This window comes from Periplaneta americana, chromosome 1 (genome assembly GCF_040183065.1).
Source record: "Periplaneta americana isolate PAMFEO1 chromosome 1, P.americana_PAMFEO1_priV1, whole genome shotgun sequence".
NCBI lineage: Eukaryota > Metazoa > Arthropoda > Insecta > Blattodea > Blattidae > Periplaneta > Periplaneta americana.
Genome location: NC_091117.1, coordinates 107,334,454 through 107,354,264, shown reverse-complemented (window position 1 = coordinate 107,354,264; position 19,811 = coordinate 107,334,454). Strand labels below are relative to the sequence as shown.

At 35.5% G+C, this 19,811-nt stretch overlaps 1 protein-coding gene across 5 annotated transcripts in view; it reads left to right on the top strand.

Moving 5' to 3' along the window:
• The window catches only part of KrT95D (phosphofurin acidic cluster sorting protein KrT95D), a 1,059,178-nt gene that overhangs the window by 940,737 nt on the left and 98,630 nt on the right, over positions 1–19,811 (top strand). For all 5 annotated transcript variants that reach the window (XM_069825465.1, XM_069825491.1, XM_069825473.1 and 2 more), the window contains one exon: positions 2,093–2,307. In XM_069825465.1, coding sequence (XP_069681566.1) covers positions 2,093–2,307 — 215 coding nt within the window. The remainder of the gene's footprint in view (positions 1–2,092; positions 2,308–19,811) is intronic.

Below are 19,811 nucleotides of genomic sequence, written 5' to 3'. Positions count from 1 at the left end.
CTATATTTAATGTAATTAAATATGTACCAAACCTATATGCACATAGAATTATTCCACTTCAGAAACAACTATGTAAACTAAAGGAACTCCAAAAGGAAATAACATTTCACTGGATACCTAGTCATTGGGGTATACCTGGAAACGAGAAAATCGATAATATTGCAAAACAGGCAACATATTTGCAACCAAGACCTCTTCAAGTGATATCTCTATCCAGTGCTTTTGCTTCAGTAAAGTCTCATTTTACAAACCTATGGATCAACAATTGGCTCTCTTCTGACAAAGGAAAAATTTTACAGTCTGTACAAAAGAAACCAAATGACCTGAAAATGTACAAAAACTTGCCCAGACATGTTCAAACATTTTTATTCGTAGGATACTGGTAGTGGCAAAGTCCATAAATTCACCATTAAACAGCATACAAATATCAGTTGTCAAAAATTAGGTAAAACAGTTAATGAAAATCTGAATATGCGTCAACAGATGATTTGCAGAAGATAGTCATAGTCCGGACTCCCAAGAACAATGAGAGTATAAACGAAGATTTGCATAGTGCAGCGTGTGGTATGTGAAAATTCATTCTCATGGCTTACTATTAACGATTGCTGCTGCAATAGGCGACAGCAAATACGCAATTTTCACTGATATTGTCATACACTTTACAAATGGTGCATGGCTTCAGTGACCTCATTGACAATGTTAGGTTTACAAGCAAAGACACCTTTTTTTGCAGAGCATCATAATTGAATTTAATTTCATTATCGAAATAAAATGTAAGAAAAGAAGAGACGAAAATCCCTATTTGAGAGGAAGATCTTCCATTTCTTTTGGGGAAGACTTTTCAATCTCAGCACAGTGGCATAACGAAATTTATATGACCTGCTCACAAGAACTAGTCATTGCCTCTTTAGAAACTTTAAAAATTATTGCAACTTCCTGCAGATTAGAGATTAATAAGCGTGAATACCGATTAAGGACTAACTCGAAATGTACAGTCTTAGAAACAAATTGTCGGCGTGACTCTTGGTGATGAAAAAGTTTTAACTATTGAAGAGTGATTCACATCAGTAAATTTGTATGTGTGCTTCCTCCTTTGAGTTCATGTGGCAGATGTGAGTCTCTCTGTATCGTTCTCCTTGGTGGAGCAGTCAGTAACATGCTGGCTTGCAACGTTGGGGCCCAGGTTCAATTCCTGGTCAGGCGGGAATTTTAATTCAGTTTTTAAATAATGTCATTACCTGTCTGCATTCATTTTTTTTATGTGGAACTACATCTCTAAACTTGCTGCTACAGAATGAATTATTAAAGCCTACATCCCTAGTCAACAGTGTGATGATTAAACATAATATATTAATAAAAAGGAGGAGGTCATATATAGCAAATGAATAACGATTTTCACACCCCATTACTTCATTTATAAATCGAAAGTCATAACAAGATAGTTTACTTTGACAGCTAATACAAAATGCGTCTCATTAATTTAAACTAAAGTTAATGTCCATTTTCAAGATTTAGTAAGTCCTGGAGTTTTGCATCGTTTTATATAGACCATTTTTTATCACGGACGTTTTTAGTCTAATGGAGAGAGTTCCTGCTTTCCATGCAATCAGTGGCATGTTCGATCCTCCTGTCATGCATTTCTTGAAATTGTTTTTCTCTCCTTTCTTTCCTTCTTTCTTTTGTTTGGTTTCATTTTCAATCTTTACAGCACTGCTTATTTACGCAAAATTGTTTTTCCTGGCACTTGTTCAGCTACTTAGGGACGACATACAACGAAACAGAACGAATGTTATTACCTCAACTAGTGGTTTGCTTGTGAACTTGGTCACTTATCCTCTGATTATATACAGTGCTTCCTTTCTGGAACTTTTAAGATATTTGTATGCCATCAGTTGTTTTTAAGACTATACATTTGTTGTCAGAATTTTCAATTGCAGGATTTTCAACGAAAAGTCAGTAGTGTCATCTTAACAATACCAGATGTGTTTTTAAATTCTAATATATACTAAGTTACTGGGAACCAGCAAAAGGTTTGCTTGACGTTTTCTTTAAATGTAATTCTGATGTAGCAGTTATACTGTGTTTGTGACAGGTGCCACGAAAACAGCTCACAGAGCAGTTGTCACGAGTACTACCAGCAGATGATTCTTCAATTCCGGATCACATTACGCTGGTGAATGTAGGCGATCCTCAGGGCTCCCTGCTAGCTACAAGGTTACAGGAGCGCCAGCAGAAGGTCATCAGCACCTTGGGCCCAGCAGATATTCGTGCAGCTGTCACCTGTCTAGTCAGCAAGATCCAAAAATTGTGAGTAATATTAAACGAAGTATCCTTGCATGCTTCTGTACAGCAGTGCCTCTTTCATTTCTTCTCATTCCCTTCTTTATTTTGTGCGCTTAATGGATGTAAGTGAATCTCTCAAGTATTATACCATCTTTCAACTGATATTCTAGTCCAATAGAGCCTCACCCCTTATTTGGCAAAATTAATTTTGACATTTGAAGAGCCCCTTACGTTGAATGTGTTTTTTTCCAATCAAGTATAAGTAGATTCCATTTTCAGTCATTATAGTACTGATATATCGTTGTATTTCATACATTCCTTCAAATTACACAACATATTATTATTATTCATATTATTATCATTATTCACATTATTATTATTATTATTATTATTATTATTATTATTATTATTATTATTATTATTATTATTTATGAAGTTTCATGTTCATTCATATTTCCATAATTTTTATATACTTTTATAGTAGCCTATCCACGAAGTATAAAATAAAATTTAAAAATCATACAGGACTCGTAGGACCACAGAAACATACTTTGAGATGCTGCTCTATGGTAATTCAGCTGCTGACTAGACGAGATCAAGCATGACACAGAATGTATACATATTTTCGGAAATTGCCATCAGAGATAATTGTGATAGTGGTAATCGCGATTAGTCTCCAGTCTGTCACTAGTATTACCCTTGAAACAGCATGGGATAATGTTTTCAGCACATGTAATATGTTACCGTGCTGCATGCTGTAGCTACCGTGACAGTCCGAGCAGACATAAGCGTGGCTATAAGCACTAGGGAGTTCTCGGCTCTGGAACTGAGACACACACAGTACAATAAAATATTAATAAAATCATCTCTGCCAATATTTATCCCTTTAGTAACAGTTTCTTACCAGCTTCATAAGACATCATCTATACAGTGTAATTCACGAGGAAAGGTAAAAAATTCAGGATGTGAATTCTGAAGTCATTCTGAGTCAAAAAGTTCATATGAATATGGGTCCATTTTCGAACGGTTAAGGTAATATGGCTCTTTGATTTCACAAAAACTTTTGGGATTCCATTGTACTAACTCGCATTTAGAGACAGATTTTTTTTTAGTTGGTTATTTAACGACGCTTTATCAACTATGAGGTTATTTAGCGTTGATGAGATTGGTGATAGCGAGATGGTATTTTGGCGAGATGAGGCCGAGGATTCGCCGTAGAGACAGATTCTTTTTTTTGTTGGTTATTTAACGACGCTTTATCAACTACGAGGTTATTTAGCGTTGATGAGATTGGTGATGGCGAGATGGTATTTTGGCGACATGAGGCCGAGGATTCGCCGTAGATTACCTGGAATTCATCTTATGGTTGAGGAAAACCTCGGAAAAAACCCAACCAGGTAATCAGCCCAAGCAGGGATCGAAACCGCGCCCGAACGCAACTTCAGATCGGAAGGCAAGCGCCTTAACCGACTGAGCTACGCTGGTGGCTTTTAGAGACAGATAACGGACAAATTTAAAGTTTATATTCACGTATGCATACATACCTAATATTCTAGACGTCAGGGTCGATGTTTTCGCACATTTTCAAAGGTACCTCCTTCTGCTTCAATGCAGTGTGCAGCATCCAAAATATTGTCCATTAGCGCCTCTCTTGTTTCCACCTTCCTTTGGTATATCAAGTCCAACTCCATAGACAGTAAATACTCTTTGATATGGTACCCTTTAGTTTGGAAAGCGTCGTTCATTTACAGCTGTGGCATGCAAGGAACTTCCATCACACAAATCATAAACATATACAATATCGACATATTCTGCAGTCGAAAATTTATAAGGCATCTTGAAAAACACAACTTAACACTTTCGATAACTGTACCTGTCTAACTACTGTACTGTAGGTAGCTGACTGAACTGTTGTGAACTGATAAGTGATAGTGTATTTGTGTTATGTGCGGGTTCTGTGTCATTACATCAGACAAGGGCAGGCAATTGGACATTTGTAATGCCCCACCATCCGATTTGTGAGGTGAATGAACTTTTCTTATCCACATCGCTCACAATGCAGATTCCAATGTTACGTAATTCATTGCAATCGGTGACCTTGTCTCACGTCAGCAGCATATAGTAACATCTGATTCACATTGGGGCGAGACGTTTAGCAAAAAAAATGCATCTAGCTCCTCCAGTGTTCGAAAATAGACCTATGTTCATATAAATTTTTTCACTCAAAATGGCCTAAGATATCGTATCCTAAATTTTTTACCTTTCCTCGTGAATCACCCTGTGTGTGTATATACATACATACAATAATTTGTGTGATAATACACATTCTTGTCTTACTCCTTGATTGATTAAAATCTTCTTGGTATTTTTAATTGCATTAAAAATAAAAGCTGTACCATTATAGAGACTTTTTATACAATTTATTAGTTGATTGGGATACCCTCGTTTTATCATAATTTCCCATGAATATTTTCTATTTACATGGTCAAAAGCTTTTTCGATTAGGCATCGTTTTGGTAATGATGAGGAAGCTTCTGTCCCAAATATAGTATATATAAATATTTTCTCTTGAAGACTGAATAAATCAGAGATGCTATCCACGAATGATAGAGTATTAGGTAAGATTTCTTGAACTTGCCTGTAATGGCTGGCTAACCTTGTGAATTCGTTGACGTTTGCAATCCCACATAACTGTTATGACAGCTGCTTCCTGTCTTCCCCAAGCTTTGTAAGAAGTGATTTTGGTTACCCCTAAGTATTTTTATCAGAATCGTCAGAAATACTACGAAGAACATTACAAATTTCCCCATATCCTCTTCGTGCTATTGTCGCTTTACTTTATGCAACCATCTTGTTCGTGATAAAGATTTTGGAATAATCTTTATATTCTTTGATTCTACTTCATTTGTTACTAGTTCGCATCTATGGGTTGAAGATGAAAGAAATTCATAAAGACTGTGATCTATTCCTAAGTAGTTAATAGCTTATAAATTATTTTCTACTACATTCACTCCCACAAAGTGTAAACTATGAGCAGAACAAAGTACAAACTGTGCTATAGGACTTAATTCTTTTATTTTGGCTTGTTGTTCAGTGTATTTCCCAGTCATGTTGCTGGCATTATCATATAACTTCCCAAACACAGTTTACTTGTAACCAAAAATCCATCAAGATGTTTAATCATTGTCTCTCAAATGTTCAGGATGGTCATGAATTGGTACAAAACCAGCGAATCATTCTTCAGATTTACATCCATTCATTAATGTATCGAATTATTATTAATATATATATAATCTTCATCTTACGATTTTTTTTTACAATTCATTTTATATATCAATATGCCTGGTAAATTATTAATAAGTATTTAATGAATTTCAATCTTAAGACATATCAACTTGCAAATGTTTATTTGCTATTTAATAACAATATATGAACGTTTTCGCCGTTTAGGGCATCTTCAGATATAACAAAACATATAATCTGGACCTATAATAATAAATTATGCAAATAACAAGGAATAGAGAACAATATATGTGATACATGAAATTCATGAGCTTTATGTAAAATATGACATAATACAGGATGAATATTGAGATAATCTTTGAATTTTGAACTTAGACTGGACGAATATTTTATTTTATACATGTAGCTCATGTTACAATTAATATACAATGATTAAAATTTGTCAATGATGTTAAATTTAAAATTTACAATGATGATAATAAAATATTTAGAGTAATCATGGCTGAAAGTTGTCGTAAGTTACAAGATAGTTTGCGTAATTGATGTTCGTGTGTTTTGTAATTATTTCACTTAGAGAGGCCGTTGGCATTTGAAATGGATGTTGTTTGACGTTGATAACTACTTTACAATTAATATACAGTGATTAAAATTTGTCAATGTTAAAATTTAAAATTTATAATGAAGATAATAAAATATTTAGAGTAATCATGGCTGAAAATTGTCGTAAGTTACAAGATAGTTTGCGTAGTTGATGTTCGTGTGTTTTGTAATTGTTTCACCTGAAAATAGAGATTGAGAAATAATAATAAATGCAAAAATATAGACAAGTTATTATATAGAGACGCAGATAATTATTATTATAAGATTACTTACTGAAAACGTTCAATAATGAACTAATGTTGTTTATGTTAAAGAATTACTGTTAGGTGTAATTAGTTAAGTTATTGAATAAATGCTCGTTGATTATGAATGTAGTGGAATGTACGATAAATTTCGTAATAGATAAATCATGAGTTAGGTATGAATTTTAATTAGGTCCAGATTATATGTTTTGTTATATCTGAAGATGCCCTAAACGGCGAAAACGTTCATATATTGTTATTAAATAGCAAATAAACATTTGCAAGTTGATATGTCTTAAGATTGAAATTCATTAAATACTTATTAATAATTCATCTTACGATGTTTGGTGACGTATACACGTCTGTTGATGTGACATATTAATGAATTTAAATACTATTATAATCACAATCATGCCATGGTATGAAAGAAAAATTTCACAACCTCGAGTGGGAATCGAACCTGCGACTTCCTGTTCTCCGGTCAGGCGCTCTACCACTGAGCTATCGAGTTCGTCTCATGCCAAAGGCTTGGAATTATCCTTTCATACTGGCGACTCTGTTATAGAGTACTGTCCATAGCGTCTGATCTAGTCAGCACTGCTTATGGGTTGAAAGAAACTTTACAAATGTAATCTTCATCTTACGATGTTTGGTGACGTATACACGTCCGTTGATGTGACATATTAATGAATTTAAATACTATTATAGTCACAATCATGCCATGGTATGAAAGAAAAATTTCACAACCTCCAGTGGGAATCGAACCTGCGACTTCCTGTTCTCCGGTCAGGCGCTCTACCACTGAGCTATCGAGTTCGTCTCATGCCAAAGGCTTGGAATTATCCTTTCATACTGGCAACTCTGTTATAGAGTACTGTCCATAGCATCTGATCTAGTCAGCACTGCTTAGGGTATGGCCACACGAGCTACATTTGTAGCAAGTTTTCTGCTACAAATGAAGCTGCCGTAATTGTCGCAAAATGGGTGGCCACGCGGGCGCTACAATTACTGCCAGTTTCTGCGTTAAATGTCGCTACGTGTGGCCACATGACATGCCACACGTAGCGACATTTGTAGCTAGTTTTTTGCGTTTTGCAGCACTCATCCGTAGTGTAGTAGAAAGCTTTCTTCCGAGATGGATTATGAAGCCAAAGTCGCTTTGTGTGTGATGTTAGTGTACATTATTATGGTCACACACAATTGTAATGTGCATGAGAAGAAAATTTATAGCAGTGCCATAAAGTTAACTTTTATTCCTGTGTCGATTTTACAACAGGCAATATTGTTCGTCAGTAACAATCAGAAGTACGGTGTGGGTGAAGGGTTTGCTGAAAGACTGTATGAAGACCTAATTTCTCGTGGTTCTGTAGAAGGGTCATTGGGATTGTACGACAGGTTAGACATGCTCTTCCCTTTTCAATACATGAATTTCTGAAGCATCTCCAAGTAAAAAGGAGTTTTAAACATGACCCAAAACACAACTCAAAGAGGCAATCTGTTTGTAACATATTTGAGAGATCTGTCTTGTAAAAGAATTGTATTTTTTTAACAAATGAAGTCGCTGTGAAGGGTTTACTGGAACGCTTTTGTATACATTTTATTATTGAAGAATTCTTTAGGTCGAAATTGAAAGAAGAAAAATGTATGTACTTTTTAAAGAAAGATATTTTGAAGAGAGTTAAAAAATAGGGCAACTCAGCTGGACTATTTACATAAGCGAAGCAATATTTATTGGCACCGTATTGTTAGTAACAAAATATGTCATATATAATAATAATAATAATAATAATAATAATAATAATAATAATAATAATAATAATAATAATAATGGCTTTATTTAACCTGGCAGAGTTAAGGCCGTAAGGCCTTCTCTTACACTCAACCAGGATTAAAACTTGCTTACACAGTTGAACATAAAACTGGATCGGAATTAAGTAATTACATACTGATACAATTTAGGTGCATAATGAGGTCAAAAGAGGTAGGTACATAAAATTTACCTCATAAAATAAAAATAAACATAGTGGAATACATATTAATGTTGTTAGAATCAAATACGAATCACATAAAAAACAGAAACCTATAATTCGATAAAAAAAATGTACACAGTAAAAATAAAAATAGTATACGTATTAGTATTAGATTACAATTAAGTAGGATTTACATAATTAAACCAGAAACCGACAACTGAATAAAATGTACACAAAAAATAGATTAATAATAAAAAACGACAACATAGTGGGATACATATTGGCGTTAAGTGATAAATAAACACGATTTCGATAATAAAAATAAGAAACAAAAAAGAAATAAATAAATAAAAATAAATACAGTGGAACACATTCCATTAAATATTTGCAACGCGTTAAGTCTGGCAACTCAACATAAGATATTTTTCTAATTTACATTTAAAGGAAATTAAAGTTCGGCAGCCCTTGACTTCAGGTGGCAGAGAATTCCAGTGACGAGAAGTAGCAACAGTGAAAGATGAAGAATAAAGAGATGATGTGTGCAGTGGTATTTCTAGCGTGTTATCATATTGTGACAGAGTATTTACGTTATGATACCGAGAAAGACTGTGGAATCGGACAAATAAGTAAGAGGGAGTAGAGGTGTGCAAAATTCGGTATAAGAGAGAAAGGGAATGTACTTTCTCCTCTCATTTAACCTGAGCCACAATAATTTATCGAAAGAAGGCGAAATGTGATCATAGTAGCGGACATTACAAATGAAACGAACACACGCATTATGAACACGTTGCAGTTTCTGGGATAAATCCACCCTGAGATCACTGAATAAAGCATCACAATAATCGAAATGAGGCATAATAAGAGTCTGTACAAGCGTCTGCTTTAATTTAGCTGGATAGTGGTACAATCGTTTTAATGAGTGAAGAGTGGAAAATACTTTCTTGCATGTGTGTCTGATATGCGTGTCCCAGGTAAGGTTAGATTCAAAATGAACTCCCAGGTTTTTTACAGTTGAACTGAATGGAATGATCGCTTTATTCAGAGTCACAGGAGGAAGGTTCAGCTTATTAATATCTGGGATTAATCTTTTATTCGAAAATAAGATACCCTGTGATTTATCTGTATTTAAGTTAAGTCCGAATTGTTGAGACCAAGATGAAACGGATTCGAGATCTTTATTGAGTCTATTAATACAGTCACTTAGTCTATCAGGACTGGCGGAAATGTATAATTGAACGTAATCTGCATAAATGTGATATCTGCAATATTTAAATGACTTGGCGATATCGTTAATATAGAGACAGAAAAGCAATGGACCCAATACCGAACCCTGGGGAAATCCTGACTCTACTGTCTGCCAGGAGGAGAACCGATTATTAAAGACAGCACACTGCTGGCAGCCAGTGAGATAGGAGTGCATCGTATTGTTATAAATCTGTCATGATAATAATTTCCCATCTAAAAGTCAATCTCCCTCATAAACACAAGTTAATTCTGTTGTTATGATTACATATACATACTGAGAATTTCAACCATTAAAAAAAACGGGTTTTCCTTCAAATTTCAGAATGCCTTTCTCCCATTGTAGGCCTACATCTTATCCAATAGAAAACAGAGTTTACGTTCTCTTAAACATAATAGATCACGTTTCTGAGATTATTAAATTTCGGGGGAGGGGGACTGAAAGGTGAATCTTAGGGTATGTTACAGTTTTATGTCTCATAAAGTTTTTTTTACTAACAAAAGAAAATTTTAACGCTAAAAGATAAGCGGGGTGGTACAAATTGCAATATCTTATAGCTAATTCGAGAGACAAATTTCACTGCACTCATCAATGTCACTTGTTTTATTTTTAAATACATTAGGGCTGAATAAAATGCCAAGGTGTTGTATGCCTGGCTGCAAATTCAATTATCAGAAAGGAACTTAGTGGCGATATTTACTTTTCCTTCTGGTGAAGTAACAAAAAACAGGAGTAAGATTAAGAAAATAGTATTTAAAATTAGCTTACGCGTGTATCCATACGCATTTGTAAATTTACATTGCCCTAAATTATTGTAATTCGCTACTGTAAAATGGATAACTTTCATTTGTTATTTCACTCTTTTTAAAATCTTAATCTGTGTGTCCTTTACATGACATTTGATTTTCGCTTTCTATCTCATTCCTAAAAAATTAAAGCATAACCATTCATTTTACATGGTTGTTTGTACTTTTACTACAATTTTTTTTTTTGTTTTCTTTTGCATGATATTTATTCTTTATTTATTGTCAATTAGTAGATAAAAGTCTTTTGACATGTATATTCTTTGACTCACTGAGTCTCCTCTGGAAATTAGTAAAGCGGAAATAAATATTAATATAAATTTAAAGCTTAAAAATATGGATTTCATAATAAATTCCCAGTAACTAACAACAATGTTAATTCGTTTAAGGTGGAAAATTATTGGTCACGAATAGACCTAACATGTCAGACGGCGCCAAACTTGCTACACTTACTGCTCCGTGTGGCTGCTTCCATTTAACTCAATGCGGTCTATAATTCCAGCTACATTTGTCGCAGAAATTTGCTACAAATGTAGCTGCACGTGTAGCCACCCATGTCGCTACATGTGGCCACCCAACAGCAGTAAATGTCGCAGAAAAAATGGACCCGGACCCATTCGAGTTGCGACACGACTTTGGGATGTGCCAGACTTGCTACATTTACTGCTCCGTGTGACCGCTTCCATTCAACTCAATGCTGCCTATAATTCCAGCTACATTTGTCACAGAAAACTTGCTACAAATGTAGCTTGTGTGGCCGTATCCTTATGGGTTGAAAGAAACTTTACAAATGTAATCTTCATCTTACGATGTTTGGTGACGTATACACGTCCGTTGATGTAACATATTAATGAATTTAAATACTATTATAGTCACAATCATGCCATGGTATGAAAGAAAAATTTCACAACCTCCAGTGGGAATCGAACCTGCGACTTCCTGTTCTCCAGTCAGGTGCTCTACCACTGAGCTATCGAGTTCGTCTCATGCCAAAGGCTTGGAATTATCCTTTCATACTGGCGACTCTGTTATAAAGTACTGTCTACAGCATCTGATCTAGTCAGCACTGCTTATGGGTTGAAAGAAACTTTACAAATGTAAAACCTATAAGCAATGCTGACTAGATCAGACGCTATGGACAGTACTCTATAACAGAGTCGCCAGTATGAAGGGATAATTCCAAGCCTTTGGCGTGAGACGAACTCGATAGCTCAGTGGTAGAGCATCTGACCGGAGAACAGGAAGTCGCAGGTTCGATTCCCGCTGGAGGTTGTGAAATTTTTCTTTCATACCATGGCATGATTGTGACTATAATAGTATTTAAATTCATTAATATGTCACATCAACGGACGTGTATATGTCACCAAACATCGTAAGATGAAGATTACATTTGTAAAGTTTCTTTCAACCCATAAGCAGTGCTGACTAGATCAGACGCTATGGACAGTACTCCATAACAGAGTCGTCAGTATGAAAGGATAATTCCAAGCCTTTGGCGTGAGACGAACTCGATAGCTCAGTGGTAGAGCACCTGACCGGAGAACAGGAAGTCGCAGGTTCGATTCCCGCTCGAAGTTGTGAAATTTTTCTTTCATACCATGGCATGATTGTGACTATAATAGTATTTAAATTTATTATTAATAGTTTATCAATGTGGAATGTGTCTGGTGTGGAATTGACTATAAAGCTAAAATATTTTGACTTTTTGACTTCCTCAGTTATAACATGCAAGACTTTCTTCCCCATGAGATCAATTAATTCACGAACAATGAAGGAAGACAAATAACTAGTGTGACCACTACCTAGATTGGAATATCTTCCAGAAATATGTTCGGTTAAGTATGGGTCAAATGAACTGATAATTTCGATAATATCTAAAAAGTTGCCATTATGACCGATTCTTAAATCAATGTTGTCCAAAAAAGAAAAAAAAAAAAAAAAAACATAAATCTCGCTCTGAAATAAACTTAATCATAGCCACAACACTTTAAAGCATCCCTCTAATATTTACATTCTTTATCATATTCTGCTGTCATTGTACAGCCAATACAAATGGTTTTTTTCCTGATATAGCAACAGCAGAGAAAATAACCTGTGTATGAAAAAAAGGAACTTCATGCTATTTTAGTCTGAGAATAGCATGTTCCATTCTGAAAAGCCATTTTTACTTAAGGCTACACCATTATGACTGAAGGGTTTGTAAATGTAACAGTAGGACACATTTAAACTCTGTAATCAACTCATCACACTAAACTTAAAACAGTAAAGTGATTTTTGATGCTGTTTCTAACATAATAATTAATTACGCAGTTACCTTAATAATTACTTGTTTCCTCAATTATGATTTTATGTTGACAAAATTATTATATATTTTAGTTATCATAAATCATTTGAAAAAAGAAAGCTTGTTCCTGAATTTTGAGGCCTCTAGAATTTTGTGGCCCTGAGCAGAGACACCGTAGCCTCCTGCCTAAATCAGGCTCTGAATATGCCACTCCTAAAGCTCCCACCTCTAGACCATGCTTAGTGGGCCTATAGGTAAATCCGCCTCTATGTTTGCCTGGCATTATTTTAACATGACATCTGTCTGTCTTCTGGTAGTTGCCAGGAAATCTGTATATGTTGTTAGCATGTGTATTGTCATATTTTCACTCATAAGTCCACCTGCTTGTAGGAAGTACCGGTATTCCGCAATTTTTTCTTTCTGGTAGTAGGTAGTACTGTATACCTAGTGGTGGTAAGACACAGTTTTGCCCTTTGTTGTTTGCACTTTAAAATAATGAATAGAGTTAGTGCATTATTGAGTAGATTCTTTTCGTTGTTATCATATAATGAGGAAATGAAAGTGAAAACACACGTTCCTAATTTAAATATTGTTGTTGTTAACTAAGTCTGAATTCTTGGCAAAGAAAGCCATGAACACTCTTGCTCTCCAATATTAGAGAGTGATGTAGCAAAAAGTCTAACTATTTTAATATAGGCATCATTTTTATGTTATGGTGGTTATATAACCTAGGTACCTAATTTAAATATAAAATTACATTTTAAAAAGTGTTGAAGTTGAGAGACATAGGATATTCTACCTGGAGAACAAATGGTTCTTGTAGCTGCAAAAAAAAAAGTTTTCCATGTCTACTTTTTACAAATAATACAACAGAACAAAAGGCGATATTATGATAATGGTTCGGATATGAGAGGAAATCAAAACTCACGAAAATATCTAAAAAAACATGTGAGCAATATTACAAGTTTTTCCGTACTAGGAAAAGTGAAGATGAAAACTCAACTAAATAAACAGCATAATGAAAAGGAAACATATTGCAAAACACAATGAATAGGTTGGCAAATAGTCAATTGCATAAATCAGTTTTTTGGTGCTCTAGTACTGGTATTGAGAGGACATGACGAAAGTGATGATTCTGAAAATAAGTTTATTCTTTGGAAGTTAGTTCTGAGTTGATAGAGCAACTGGCTGCTGACTGGAAGGTCCTGCGTTCAATCCCAGGTGTGGCAGGAGTTTTCCTGTTGCCAAAACTTCCAGAATAGCCCTGGGATCCATTCATCCTCCGGTCAGATTGATTACTGGGTCATTCCCAGAGATGAAAAGGTAATCAGAGTGTGGTGCCGACCACACTATCTCGTTCTAGCATCAAGATCATGAAAATATGGCGCTCTACCAGAGTTGCCAATTTTTTTTAAGGAAATACAGGAGACTAAGAAATCGACAGAATTTCACATAATGAACAAATTATTCAATTCAGTTACTAATATTTTATTCTACACTTTGGCAGTTAGGCTTAACTTAAGAGTATTTTGAGACAGATTTTACCATGCATAATTTAGTTTTTCGTTAATTTTTAACAAATTGTAAAATTCTCTACATGAGTAGTTGAAGTTGACTGTAATTTGCAGTTCTGATTTTATTAAATGTTGTGCGCTCCTGTTGCAAACATTTATTCTCTTGTTCATGAGCGAAAAGACTCTATATTAGCGTTATTACCTGATGTAGAACAAAACTCATCAGTTTTTCCAAATTTGTAACATTAACATTAGGTATTTGATATTAAACTGGTGAGCACTGAAACCCATTTGTGACAAGCATTACCTTCTACAGAGACTGCACATTTTACCTAAATAATTATCTCTGGAATTTCATCATATAAATCATTCTAATTTACGGCAAAATTATATGTTCGAAATAAAGATTTTTACATTATGCAAAAAATAGTGGCAGTAGGTTGAGGATTGATAGGCATTAACAGTGCTAAAAATAGGCAGCAAAAAGGCACTTAAAATTAATAAAAACGCACGAAATAAACACTAACAAAATATATTTAAAATCATAATAATATTGAAATGCATTGTCTTTAATGCTCTTAATTAAAATAGAGAATGTATTATAGCAAGGTGTTAAAAGAAACCTCTATAATCTCTTCAAAACAGTTACTGTTAATACAATATGCGGCAAAACAAACAATACTGAACTGTTATTTAATTGTGTTGGTACAGTATGTGTTCAAATGTGTACCATCATGTGCCATAAATTGCTCATAACATTACTGAATATTATTGAACATGTTGATGAACAAAGGTTACTGTAAGGACACAAAAATTTGATTTTATCTTCTTCCGTAATTCGAGAATATTTGTAGGAAAGTCATCTGTCTTGATAACTGATTCTTTCAACATGCTCCATATGAGCATCTGGGGTCGTGAGATCTGGGGAGCAGGAAAGGTACGGGAATAGAGTTCCACGAGAAATTAGGTGATCTCCAAAGTGTCGTTGCAGAAGGGCTAGTGACTCTGCCACGGTGTGGGCTGTAACTCTATCTTGCTGCATCCATTATCATTGAAGGGGTAAGCTTCTGGCGTGACAAAAACGGCGCAAATCCTGCATGGATGGGGTAATAATGAAGTCTGTAGAGTACCTGGTTTACTGTTTTTGGATTCTCTGCAGCATCCTCGACGAAATAAGATCCCAATATTCCATAACCGGACACGACACACCAAATCATAACCCACACACTGTGCAGCGGTTTTTGTATAGTGAGATCAGGCCATATAGACCCGAAAAAACGAGTTGTTTGTCGGTTGACGTAGCCATCAAGGTGAATATGGCTTTCATCTGAAAACCATATTATGTTCCAGAAGAAATCTAGATCCTGATGTCATGGACAATACTCGGCTGCATTACTGAATCGGGCTGTCTCATCCCTTTCTGTTAGATGCTGAGCAACTTGAATGCGGTATGCAAATCCACCCAGCACTTTAAACATCCGCCAAACAGTCCTATCACTCAAACCAAATTTCAGCAATGTTTGTCGTAGACTATGTTTGAGGACTGCTCCACCTCTTGGAGAAATCGTCCATGATTCATTGTCCCCTTTCGTTGACATAAGACTGATCCTCTATGATAGAACTTGTCAACAACAGCTAACATTGTTCTATTATTTGGTGCATCCTTATTAAATTGCTCCTCATACTGTTCTTTAACGTGAAGCAAACTCGGCCCATTCTGATGTTCTACTCCATATGACCGGAAATAATGTTTCACAATAAACACCTTCTCTTCTGTTGTGAGAACCATAATTGCAGAAATCAACAGAACACTGAATTCACAATATGTCAGACTATTAATATACAATAAATAAATACTTCTTTGCTAGGGAAAAGTGGATATCAGATGAGCAGTAATTTCAGTGACGTTTGTTTTGCCACATACTGTATTTACAAATATATATTACATTAAAATAAGCTCATTCTCCTGAGTTACAGTTGACAACAACATATTTTTTTTAATTTTCTTCTGTAAATTTGTGTGTGTTGTCTATAAAAAATATTTCATAATTGAAACTCTTCTTCGCCTCACAGGATATGAGCGGGTCATATTTGAAATATGCCAAGTCCATAGGACTTCGCACTGTCGGAGGTGAGGTGCATTTGCCTTACAGGACCAACATAATTTAATCAGCTTCTTCTCAGCCAGGATTCTTCTTCATAATCCTATGAAACTTGGCAACGACTGCCTTGCCCACTTCTTCAAGAACCTGCTTTAGACTACGCTATATCTGGTGGACCAACCCCACTGCCTTGAGAGATTGAATATTTCGAGCCATCAGCCTCTCATTTATTGATAGAAGCTTGTAATAGCTACATCTTATAAATGAAAGACTGGTGACAATTCCAGAATGCATCAGAGCAGCTTTGACATCTGAAACGCAAACTGCATCTTCCTCCAAGTTTTAAATTGCTTGTGAAAGTAATAATAAAAACCTGTAAATATTCTGAAGTTGTACCAAATACAAAAATAATAATATTACTAAATCTCTTTGTGGTTCACGTATTAAATGTATTTTATTTAATATACCTTCCCAAACTCTACTTTTAATTCAATGCTGTACTTACCCAAAAACGAATTTGAAACTAAGGAGCCTCCATTACTTATTGACTGATGAACAAAATAGGTATTTATGATAAAATCCTCAGCCTACTGATAAAATAATTGATCTATTTAATCAATTTAAATTAATCATTGTTTTTCCATTGCATTGTTAGGGGAATGCCAATGTAGAGGTTATGGAAATAACACACAGACAATTTCAATTGAAAACATCAATGCAGCATCCTCAGCATGGGATTACAACTTTAATAATTAATTAGGCAAAGTGGTATAAAAATTTATATGCACTAAAAACATTAACTAGTCTACCAACCAAAAGATAGTCAACTTTCCTACACCATACCAGAACAACAACAAATGCAGATTTTGCTATCCTCTCTTCATAATTAACACACAAGACAGCAGAATGATACAGATCTTCTATTATATCTCTGCCTGTGTGTGCAGCGTCACAGTTTGCGGTGAGGGGGAAGGGAGATGACAAGTTTGAAATGCTTTTTAATGTTCTGATGCCCACTACCAAGATAAGCCACTTGAAATTTACTGATCACTCACCAGCAGAGATATAATATGAGATCTGTAATATAAGATCCAGGCTGTGGCCACTGAGCAGTAGTATTGACAGTGAACCATGAACAGATGTATAAATCAGAGAAAAAAATATTTTGGAAATTACACAAAGCAAACTGGGAGAAATTCAGGAATTACGTAGAATTACATACAGTGAAAAAAAAAAAATGGAAAATAATGATGAAGTTAAGTTATGGAAAACTCAGGTGTGACACTTTGAAAAATAAGGACTGTATGTTGAGTGAGTGGCTTGCAATAATGGTGACATAAAAAGGAAAAAGTGAAACAGAAAACAATTGGTTATATGGAAATAAATTAACTGTTGTGGAAGTGGGTTCTTCATGCCCTTTCAAAGACCATGTCAGTTTCTAGACCTATTCTGCAAAGCAAACCCTTGAACTGACAAAGAAATTAGATAAGCCAGAATTCAAGGCTTCTAATGGATGGCTCCTTGCTTACTTACTTACAGCTTTTAAGGAACCTGAAGGTTCCTTGCCGCCCTCACATAAGCCCGCCATTGGCCCCTATCCTGAGCAAGATTAATCAGTCTCTACCATCATATCACACTTCCCTCAAATCCATTTTAATATTATCCTCCCATCTATGTCTCGGCCTTCCCAAAGGTCTTTCCCTCCGGTCTTCCAATTAACCCTCTATAATATATGCATTTCTGGATTCGCCCATACATGCTACATGCCCTGCCCATTTCAAACGTCTGGATTTAATATTCCTAATTATGTCAGGTGAAGAATGCAATGTGTGCAGTTCTGCGTTGTGTAACTTTCTCCATTCTCCTGTAACTTCATCCCTCTACCTAGTCCAATAAAATAATGTGCAGTGATATACAGTACGGTATTATAGTAGTGTTAGATACAGTATTAAATTTTGTGTGGTTAGTAAACTTTTGTTTAATGAGTGAGTTATGATAACATTTATACAGAAAATGAGATTTTCTTTCAAGATGATTCATCCACAGAATAAGCAACAGAAAGTTGATTTAATGTAAGTAGTGTTAAACAGAATATTTTGTACTTCTTGCAGCTTGCAGCATGCCATTTTGTTTTTCATTTATACAAATGATAAAATATTCCATTTTAACTTCACATATGAATAATATGGAAACCTGCCTACAACGGAAAAAAATTAAGACCATGTCACTTCCATCTTGAACAGATTTTACTGTATTTATGACTTGAGGCTTTCTCGGCATTGGTTCGCTAATATGTTTTTGCGGGATATCAGCCGAGTTAAAATTTTGGAATGTTCCAAGCTTTCAACTGCTATCTCTGCAGCCATCTTCAGGGAAGTTATGTCTAGACAGAAAGTCGAAGGTTATATAGATGTTAGGCTGTCTCAGGTGATATGGGATTGGTTGGCGAATCGGCCAATCCGGGGCCGGGAATCATCATTCCTCGTAAGCTCCGCCCCTCCTGGGATTCCTGTGTGAAGTTTGGCGGGCGGCGAGTCCTGTTCTGCCGGTTGGAATCGGTTGCTGTCCTCAGTCCGTGATCTTCGTGACCTTGATTGTAAGAGGGCCTAAGCTGGTCCAAGGCCGGTGTCCTTGCCTGACTGAGCTGTAGTCCACCATCCCTGTTAAAGTTGTTTTTTCTCCAGCTTAATCTCTATGGCCTCCTTGATTGTATGTTCCCAGTAGTGGCTTGATTTGTTAAAGCCAAGGTCACGAAGATCACGGACCGAGGACAGCAACCGATTCCAACCGGCGGAACAGGACTCGCTGCCCGCCAAACTTCACACAAGAATCCCGGGAGGGGCGGAGCTTACGAGGAATGATGATTCCCGGCCCCGGATTGGCCGATCTGCCAACCAATCCCGTATCACCTGAGACAGCCTAACATCTATATAACCTTCCACTTTCTGTCTAGACATAACTTCCCTGAAGATGGCTGCAGAGATAGCAGTTGAAAGCTTGGAACATTCCAAAAATGTTAACTCGGCTGATATCCCGCAAAAACATATTAGCGAGGTTTTACTGTATCAACAAATATACATACAAGATAAACCAAACACAACAATAAAAGAAATTTGCATCTTAATAAAAAAATCATGAAAAATAAAAACACGTTCCCAGAAGAAAGCAAACAAAATACAAACCACTCTGGACTTCCCATTTGATCAAAATAGAGAGAGAAAAAAATAGGAATTTAGCAAGAACTTCCTCTTCCAGTTCTTCAACCTGTAATTTTAATCTGCAACTTACTGCTCTTAAATATCGTAGGAATTTGTCCTCCATCTTTGTATTGTCTATAATCTAATACCTTATGCTCCACCTGTCATAAATTTAAGTTGTAGATTTTTTCCTTGGATAACGACAAAGCTGGTCAGTGAGTAATTGATTGTCTGTGGTCGTTCTTAATATTATTAACAAATTTACAAATGCTGGCATGATGTGTAACTATCGTACATTGAAACTTGCAGTTCCATCCCTCAGTTGTAGTA